Source organism: Calidris pugnax, unplaced genomic scaffold (genome assembly GCF_001431845.1).
Source record: "Calidris pugnax isolate Ruff unplaced genomic scaffold, ASM143184v1 scaffold272, whole genome shotgun sequence".
Classification (NCBI taxonomy): Eukaryota; Metazoa; Chordata; class Aves; order Charadriiformes; family Scolopacidae; genus Calidris; species Calidris pugnax.
In genome coordinates this window covers 720,597-730,351 of record NW_015091016.1, presented here as the reverse complement: position 1 = coordinate 730,351, position 9,755 = coordinate 720,597, and the positions used below count along the sequence as shown (strand labels likewise).

At 58.2% G+C, this 9,755-nt stretch overlaps 1 protein-coding gene across 1 annotated transcript; it reads left to right on the top strand.

Moving 5' to 3' along the window:
- The first annotated feature begins 5,145 nt into the window (after positions 1 to 5,145).
- LOC106896042 (GTPase IMAP family member 5-like) lies at positions 5,146 to 8,298 on the top strand. The gene is made up of 2 exons (XM_014955755.1): positions 5,146 to 5,539; positions 5,889 to 8,298. The coding sequence occupies exons 1-2, from the start codon at positions 5,373 to 5,375 to the stop codon at positions 6,733 to 6,735; spliced, it is 1,014 nt and encodes a 337-aa protein (XP_014811241.1). The 5' UTR covers positions 5,146 to 5,372; the 3' UTR covers positions 6,736 to 8,298.
- Positions 8,299 to 9,755: the final 1,457 nt, after the last annotated feature.

The window sequence follows — 9,755 nt, the reverse complement described above, 5'->3', positions numbered from 1 at the left end:
CGGGCGGGTGCTGCCCCCGGGGTTCCCCTCGGCTCGGGTGCCTTCCCAGGGACCCCCCCGCGCTGCCCCGTGGCCCCCCCCCCCGCCGCTTCCTCTGCCGCTGCTGTGTGGGAATGCAGGTACTTTGATGTGTATCATTAAATGAATTGAGCTTGGAAACCCCCCGTCTCCGTCTCGCTGGGACCGGGGGGAGCCCCACCAGACCCCCGCGTCCCCCCGCCAGGGTCAGCCTGTCCCCACAGCAGAGCCGGGGGGAGCCACGCTCCGACCCAGCCGGGGTCTCCTGGAGACCAAATACAAACATGGGAGCGTGTATTTGACCAAAAAAGAAAAAAAACCTGCAAATTATATTCCATTTTTGGTTGGCAGAGCGCTGCCAAGCCGGGACACACGTTGGAGCGAAGGCTCCGGGCGTTGCAGGGTGGTGGGGGGCTCTGGGGAGCTTTTGGGGTGCATCGAGGCCACCCCTCAAGAAGATGGAGCCCCTCGGACACTGGTGTGACCGGCTCCGTGCCGCCGGCGAGCGAGGGGACGCGTGGCCTCTCAGACTTGGTGGCCTCTTCAGCTGGAGAAGAGCGGGCTGAGAGGGGACTCAGCGATGCTGAGCAACAGCTACAGGGGGGGGGACAGCACCAGCACCCCGGGTTGTCCCCATGTCCTGGGGTCCCTGGAACCATGTGGCCCTCAATGACGGGATCCTTGGGATCCCTTAGTCACTGCATCCCTTGGTCTCTGAGGTCCCCTGGTCCCTGTGTCCCCATGTCCCTGTGTCCGGAGTGCCAGTGTCCCTGACACCCCATGTCCCAATGTCCCCATCTCCTGGGGCCTGATGTCCCTGACAGTCAGCATCCCCAGGTCCCCATGTCCCCGGTACCAGCATCTCGGTGCCCCAGGTCCCAAAGTACCTGGCACCCAGTGTCCTGATGTCCCAAAGTCATCCCAATGTCCATGTGTCCTGTATCCTAATGTCCCTGAAACCTGCTGTCACCGTGTCCCCATGTCCTGATGTCCCTTAAACCCACTGTCTCCATGTCCTGGGTACCAGCATCCCTGTGCCCCAGCTCCCAAAGTAACTGGTATCCAAAGCCCGAGGGAGCTGGGCCGGGGCTCCCTCCCGCAGACCCCCCACACCTTCGTGTCACCCCCTCGTGCCACGCCGTGGGGTCCAGGAATGAGTGTCACCACGGGGGGAGGACACACACGTGGCACTTTGTGACACCCCGGCAGGATGCTCCGCGTGGGTGACGACACGCCGGAGCCACAGAAATGCCTTTTCCAGGAATATTTTTTTTTTCCCCAAAAAAGCCACGTCACCCTGCACAGGGTCGTCCCGGTGGGGTGCTGGCCCTGTGTCCCCACAGCAGAGCCGGGGGGAGCCACGCTCCGACCCAGCCGGGGTCTCCTGGAGACCAAATACAAACATGGGAGCGTGTATTTGACCAAAAAAGAAAAAAAACCTGCAAATTATATTCCATTTTTGGTTGGCAGAGCGCTGCCAAGCCGGGACACACGTTGGAGCGAAGGCTCCGGGCGTTGCAGGGTGGTGGGGGGCTCTGGGGAGCTTTTGGGGTGCATCGAGGCCACCCCTCAAGAAGATGGAGCCCCTCGGACACTGGTGTGACCGGCTCCGTGCCGCCAGCGAGCGAGGGGACGCGTGGCCTCTCAGACTTGGTGGCCTCTTCAGCTGGAGAAGAGCGGGCTGAGAGGGGACTCAGCGATGCTGAGCAACAGCTACACGGGGGGGGACAGCACCAGCACCCCGGGTTGTCCCCATGTCCTGGGGTCCCTGGAACCATGTGGCCCTCAATGACGGGATCCTTGGGATCCCTTAGTCACTGCATCCCTTGGTCTCTGAGGTCCCCTGGTCCCTGTGTCCCCATGTCCCTGTGTCCGGAGTGCCAGTGTCCCTGACACCCCATGTCCCAATGTCCCCATCTCCTGGGGCCTGATGTCCCTGACAGTCAGCATCCCCAGGTCCCCATGTCCCCGGTACCAGCATCTCGGTGCCCCAGGTCCCAAAGTACCTGGCACCCAGTGTCCTGATGTCCCAAAGTCATCCCAATGTCCATGTGTCCTGTATCCTAATGTCCCTGAAACCTGCTGTCACCGTGTCCCCATGTCCTGATGTCCCTTAAACCCACTGTCTCCATGTCCTGGGTACCAGCATCCCTGTGCCCCAGCTCCCAAAGTAACTGGTATCCAGTCTCCTGATGGCCAAAAGTTGTCCCGATGTCCCCAAGTCCTCCCAATGTCCATGTGTCCTGTATCCTAATGTCCCTTAAACCCGCCAAAGTACCTGGCACCCAGTGTCCTGATGTCCCAAAGTCATCCCAATGTCCATGTGTCCTGTATCCTAATGTCCCTGAAACCTGCTGTCACCGTGTCCCCATGTCCTGATGTCCCTTAAACCCACTGTCTCCATGTCCTGGGTACCAGCATCCCTGTGCCCCAGCTCCCAAAGTAACTGGTATCCAGTCTCCTGATGGCCAAAAGTTGTCCCGATGTCCCCAAGTCCTCCCAATGTCCATGTGTCCTGTATCCTAATGTCCCTGAAACCTGCTGTCACCATGTCCCCGTGTCTTGATGTCCCTTAAACCTGCTCTCCCCGTGCCCTAAGTTGTCCCGATGTCCCCAAGTCCTCCCAACATCCATGTGTCCTGTGTCCTAATGTCCCCAAAACCTGCTGTTGCCATGTCCCCATGTCCTGATGTCCCTGAAACTCACTGTCCCCATGTCCTGGCAACCTACATCCCTGTGCTCCGGGTCTCAAAGTACCTGGCACCCACTGTCTTGATGTCCCAAAGTCATCCCAATGTCACAAGGTCATCCCAATGTCCCAAACTCATCCCAATGTCCCTGTTTCCTGCGCCCCGATGTCCCTGAAACCCCCTGTCCCCATCTCACCATGTTCTGATGTCCCTTAAACCCACTGTCCCCATGTCCTGATGTCCCTGTAACCCACTGCCTCCATGTCCCCATGTCCTGCGTCTCATGGCTCCATGGCCAGTGCCACCCCCTGGGCAGGTACTGGGGGACCAGGAAAGGTGCCAGCGTGTCCCCACGAGCCATGGAGGTCATGGGGGCCACGGTGTCCCCAAAACCTGATGTCCCTATGCCCCAGCCTGACCATTCCCCACACCGAGACCGGGTCTCGTGGCTCCGTGGCCAGTGCCACCCCCTGGGCAGGTACTGGGGGACCAGGAAAGGTGCCAGCGTGTCCCCACGAGCCATGGAGGTCATGGGGGCCACGGGGAGGCAGGACGTGGGTCACGCTTGCATGGATGGGAACAGAGCTGGGGACATCCCCGGCTGCAGAACTCACAGACACCTGTGTCCCCAAGGGAGGTTTTGGGGGAAAACCCCCAGTGTCACAGGAGAGGGACAACTGCTGCGGCGGGACATCACCGCGCATGGGGCAAGGTCTCACTCTCTCCTTCCCACCCCTTTCATTTCCAGTAACAGGGGCCGAAACTTGGCCTTTTCTTCCCCATTTCTCCGCGGTTCGGTGCTTTCACTGCACGTGGCCAGCCCTCCCCCCAAAATCCTGCTGGTCCCCGGAGGGTGATGGGGGGACCAGGACATGCCAGATCCCAAGGTCTCACTCTCTCCTTCCCACCCCTTTCATTTCCAGTAACAGGGGCCGAAACTTGGCCTTTTCTTCCCCATTTCTCCGCGGTTCGGTGCTTTCACTGCACGTGGCCAGCCCTCCCCCCAAAATCCTGCTGGTCCCCGGAGGGTGATGGGGGGACCAGGACATGCCAGATCCCATGGAGAGCAGCATCCAGGGCCACCAGCTATGGTCTCCTCCACAGTGGGACACGGGTCTCACGCGGTGGCTGCGTGGCAGAGCCATGTTGGAGGGGCACAGCCCCATGGCAGCACTGCTGTTCCCCCCCAGGGACATGCAGGACCCCCCCTTTCCCATGGGGAACCCTGTTTTCCCCCATGGAGAGCAGCATCCAGGGCCACCAGCTATGGTCTCCTCCACAGTGGGACACGGGTCTCACGCGGTGGCTGCGTGGCAGAGCCATGTTGGAGGGGCACAGCCCCATGGCAGCACTGCTGTTCCCCCCCAGGGACATGCAGGACCCCCCCTTTCCCATGGGGAACCCTGTTTTCCCACCTTCCACCAACCCAAAGTGCTCCCGAAGCAAAGGTGGGGACACTGTTGTCCCCCGTGTCCTCCCACCCCGGTGGCCACCAGGGCATCCCTCCCTCAGGGTGTCATCCCGGAGCTGCACATCCCTTGGGATACGGCTCCGGGGACAGCGGGGCTGCAGTGACCTCAGACAGCCCAGGATGGTGGCCGTGGTGGCACCAGGAACATGGTAAGGACAACGGCGGGGCTGCAGTGACCTCAGACAGCCCAGGGTGGTGGCCGTGGTGGCACCAGGAACATGGCAGGGACAACAATGGTGGCACACAGAGGTACCAGGAGCACGGCACAGACACTGATGGTGACATGAGGGGTACTGAGAGCGTGGCACAGGTACCGATGGTGGCATGGAGAGGTACCAGGAGCACGGCATGGACACCAGTGGTGGCACACAGAGCTACTGGGAGCACGGCAGGGGCACCGATGGTGACATGAGGGATACCAAGAGCACGGCACGGGCACCAATGGTGGCACACAGAGGTACCAGGAGCATGGCAGGGACACCAATGGTGGGACACAGAGGTACCAAGAGCATGGCAGGGATACTGATGGTGGGACACAGAGGTACCAGGAGCACAGCAGGGACACCAACGGTGGCACACAGAGGGAGGCAGTGACCCAGGCTTCACAGCACGCTGCTCCTGGCCACCCCACGGTACCAAGAGCATGGCAGGGATACTGATGGTGGGACACAGAGGTACCAGGAGCATGGCAGGGGCACCGATGGTGGGACATAGAGGTACCAGGAGCATGGCAGGACACTGCTGGTGACATAAGGGTACCAAGAGCACGGCAGGGACATTGATGGTGGGACACAGAGGTACCAGGAGCACAGCAGGGACACCAACGGTGGCACACAGAGGGAGGCAGTGACCCAGGCTTCACAGCACGCTGCTCCTGGCCACCCCACAACTTTTGCTTCTCATCATCACGTCAGACACGGGGCCGCGGGCCGGAGGTTTGTGGTCGGCGCGAGACACGGGCTCCGGGGCAAGTGGTGGAGCAGCAGGAAGCTGTGGGGATGTCTGTCTGACGAGACTTCCCCGGCTCTGCCACGTGCTCCGGCTCTGCCCTTTTAGACCCCCCGTGTCCCCACAGCCCCCGCAGTGTTTCACCACCAGAAGCCGGTGCCAGGAAGGGTCTTGGTGCCGGGACTTTGCCGCAGGTCGCCACTGCCATCGCCACACACGGCGGCTCCCGGAGCCTCCAAGGGGACATGGTCTCTGCCACCCTCCAGCTCTCTGTCATCTCCCTCAAAAAGGAGCCCGAAACCCAGGACAAGACCCCGGGTGGCGTCACCCCGTGGGACGGCAGAAACGCTCCAGGAGATGGGACGAGCCCCACGGCCGCAGGGGGGAAGCTCAGCCTCAGCAAAGGACAAAGGTACGGGGGGGGCAGAGGGGCAGCAGGAGGCTTTACGTTGGCTGGAAGGTATTTTTTCGGGGGGAGGAAGGAGGGCCAGGCATGCCCGGGCAGCCAGAAGAAGCCACGTGGGGAAGGAGCTGGTTTCTCCTCGCTGAACAAAGCCGGTTTCGCAAGCAGGAATCCCCAGGGGGGTGAGGGTGGGGCAAGAGAGAGCTCCAAGGGTCCTCAAGGGATGGCATCAACGTCCCCAGACCCCCCAGACAGCCCTGGGAGGGTCTCCTGGGGGGGAAGACAGACCCAGGGACCTGGCACAGGGAGCACCGTGGCACTAATGGGAGTCGTGTCCCTCTGCTTGTTGTCCCTGCAGCGTGTCCGTCACCATCCAGCAGGTCCCCATTCCCAGGTATCCCTGGGAGGGCGAGGGCTCGGGGCTGAGGATCCTCCTGGTCGGGAAGAGCGGGGCAGGGAAAAGCTCCACCGGCAACACCCTCCTCGGGGTCCGGGCGTTCAAGTCCGAGTTGGCCACCGAGCCGGTGACCATCAGCTGTGCCCGAGTCCAAGGGTACTGCCATCACGTGAACATCGACCTCATCGACACGGCCGATATCTTCAACCCGAGAGTCCCCATCAGCGAAGCCTACAAAGAAATCACTCGTTGCGTCTGGTTGTCCTCCCCCGGCCCCCACGTGCTGCTGCTGGTCACCAGGCTGGGCCAGTTCCTCAAGAAAGACAAGGAGGCCGTGCAGAGGCTGCAGGACATTTTTGGGGTCAATGTTTTCAGGCACACCATTGTCTTGTTCACCCACGCGGAAGACCTGGGGGGGAGGTCGCTGAAGGATTACCTGCAGTCTCATGGCAGCAGTGACCTCCAGGACCTGATCCTGCAGTGTGGGAGAAGGTACTGCGGCTTCAACAACACAGCAGTGGGTGCCCAACGGGACCGGCAAGTGGCAAAGCTGATGGAGATGGTCTACCGGGTGGTGTGCCAGAACAAGGGCAAGTGGTACAGCAACAACATGTTCCTGGAGCCCTGCTTAACAGAAGAGAGAGTGGAGCGTCACATGAGGAGGCACAAAGCAGAGAGGAAGGTGATGGAGTGGTCCAGGTCTATGCCGTACAGGATAATTATGGGTTGTGGGATAGTCCTCCTTGTTCTTGCTTTGTTTTGCCTGAATTTCCTTCTGTATCCCGCGTCCCGGATCTGGTGGTGGTGAGGAATCACAGGGTGATGGGAATATTGAGGCAGCAGGGACCTCTGGAGATCATCTAGTCCAAGCTCTGCTCATGCCCTAGAACTGGTTGAGCTCAGGACCATGTCCAGTTGGGGTTTGGAGCCCTCCAGGGACGGGGTCTCCACCACCTCTCCAGGCAGCCTGTCCCAGTGCTCGCTCACCCTGGGAGAAAAAGTTTCCTGATGTTTCAATGGAATTTCACAGTTTCCCTTCGTTGTCCATCCCTCTCGTCCTGCACCAGGCACCCCTTGGTCTCCATCAGGTGAGAGCAGGATCTTCTCAGCCTCTTCTTCTCCAGTCCAAGCTCTCCCAGCCTCTCCTCAATGCCCCGGTCTTCTTTGCTGGACCCTCTCCTGCATGTTCATGTCTGTCTGGCACATAGAGAACCACCCCCCCCATGGACACATGCAGCTCTCCAAAGAATCCTCACGTAATTATCACGTATTTCTGAGATTATAAACTAAAATACTTTGAATTCACCATGCTCAGCCAGGCACCATCCCACCGTGGTGCCATGTGGGGCCGTGGGCGCCCCGATTTACTGCTGTGAGTGCCACTGCTCTCAGAGAAGCCACCGAACACCCGCTTCTCGTGTGACGGGGACACGAGGGCTGGGCAGGGAGGAAGAGGAGGGACGGTGAAAGCCCTTCGAGCTCCTCGGGCCAAAGCGGTGCCTGCACCAGGGCACGGTGTTGGGACCTCTCACCCTTCTGCCACCGGTGTCCCTCAGGGAGCTGCAGGCGGGGTCAGCCGGGCAGGAGACAATTAATTTTCCTCCCCACATCAGTGAGATGAGGCTGGGGGTATTCCCTGCTCCTGAGACTGGGAAAGTCCAGCAAGAAACCAGCCCAGGGCGTCATCCCTCTACCAAAGGTCTCATGAACAGGCTTTTCCGGTGGATGCAGCGATAACGAAGTTAATTGTAGATAACAAAGCTCAGGGCGGGCGAAGGGAAGCACAGATAACCTTGACCTTTGCAGAAAGGGCAGCTCCCCTTCCTCATCCTCTTCCCCTCATCCCAAAACATCCCACATGGCCCAGGTTCTCCAAGAGGGAAGATGTCCTTCCATTGCCTGGTGGCCCTGGACACCTCCTCTGCTCCCTGGGGAGCAGGGACTCGTCACCCTCCATCCGAACCCCCCGGGGCTCCGCACCACGGCGGGAAGCAGCTGAATAAGGAAGCGGCCACCAGCTGTCATCGCAAGGGGGAAACACCACCATAAAACCAACAAATGGGGAAAAAAAAGTAATTAAAACAAAAAAAAACAGGGGCAAGAATTGCATTTCTAAACCCTTTGAGGTAAGGTCAGCCCTGGAAAGGTCGGGCAGTTGGACTAGATGATCGTCGTAGGTCCCTTCCAATGGAACTATTCTATTCTACTCTGTTCCTATTTCTATTCTAATTTTCTTTTGTGTGACATAAGCAAAGAATTAAAAATGGCTTCGATAATCAAAAAGTATATAAACGACTTGTGTGTCAAGTTTAGAGGAAAACAGATTTTGAAACTTCACTGGGGTTAAAATAAAGGAATTTCCTTCCAAACACATCCAGGAATGATGTTTTCCCATTCTTTTCACCCCAATATTCACAGGGTGCAGGTAATCAGGAGAAGTTAATGCTCCTGTAACGGCCCGGCACGTACAACCAGTACAGAAAAACTTGAAAACGAATTTATTAAAACTACCATTATGGGAAGGGAAGCAAAATTTCCACCTCTCGTGACTTCCAGCTCTCATTTGGAAAGAAATACTGGCCAAGCCTTATTCATGGAAATCATAACCCACGCCCTAAAAAGCAGGTATTACAACTTTTATCTTTTTTTTTTTTTAACCCTGGAATAACCGCAGCAGATTTTCAAATAATTTAGCAAAGGTGCCCACACGTTTTGTCCCAAAGTCAGAATTTTGCAGCTTTGGATGATTCTAGATTTTTTTTTCCAAGGGCTGGAGTTTTGAACTGCAGCGCTGGGAGACAGGGTGTGTGGGAGGAGGGTTCTCCGAGGTGCAAATCTGCTGTTTGCTGAGCAACCAGCCTCGTGTGGGCTCCCACCACGCTCCAACAGCTCTGTAATCGCAGAAATTGGGAAAATGTGACCTCCTCCCTATGGGATGTGCATCAGTCAGGTGCTTCTCCCTGCTGCTGCCCACACATCGGCTCTGCCTTCCTTCTTGATGATTTTCCTGGCCCATCAGACTAAAAGTGGGCTTTACTAGAACCAGTTTTGGCTTCCAAGTTGCCAGGTTGGGTGGCCACACCCCAATAATGGGCTACTCATGAAGCAGCCGCACCTCCGGTGAGGCCGGGGCACTGGGAAACGCTCCCATTTCCCACCTGAAAACACCAAATCCTGAGATCCATGTGGCCGCTGCTCCCCCAAGGCAGAGTTGGGGGGTGGCATCGGGATATTGGGGGGCACCAAGGAAGGGGGCGAGTCGGGAGCAGATGGGAAAAAAGAGGGTGCAGCCATCAAACACCATCTCCTGCGGAGCCAGGGGTGGGGGTCAGGACTGCCGGGACACTCCGGCCTCCAGCCACCGGTGCCCAGTCGCGGCCCTGCTGCCATAGGGATAAGGAGGAGATGTGAAGGGGGGGTGTCAATAAAGAAAAAGAGGAGAAAACGGCCTAATTCCCAAAGCAGAGGGAAAGGGAAGGCGACCGGATCCTTTCCACTGCCTCTGTCGTAACCAGGGGATGATCCAAAACCATCCCCGCAGGGAAAGAGCAACCCACGTAAACTCCACCTTGAGAAATACCTGGAAAACCTGGTGGAGGAAGAGGAGGAGGGGGAGGAAAAGGGTTCTGTGTTCGCACAGAGAGCGGCCAAGGGAGCTGGGGGGGTTCAGCCTGGAGGAAACGAGGCCGAGAAGAGACCTTCTCGCTCTCTACAACAGGCGTTATTACTAATAATAACTGTAACTGCTAAATAATTACCAATGAGGCAAAATTCACCTTAAAACACCCCATTGACAGCCCCTTTGCCCCCATACTCATCATAAAGAAA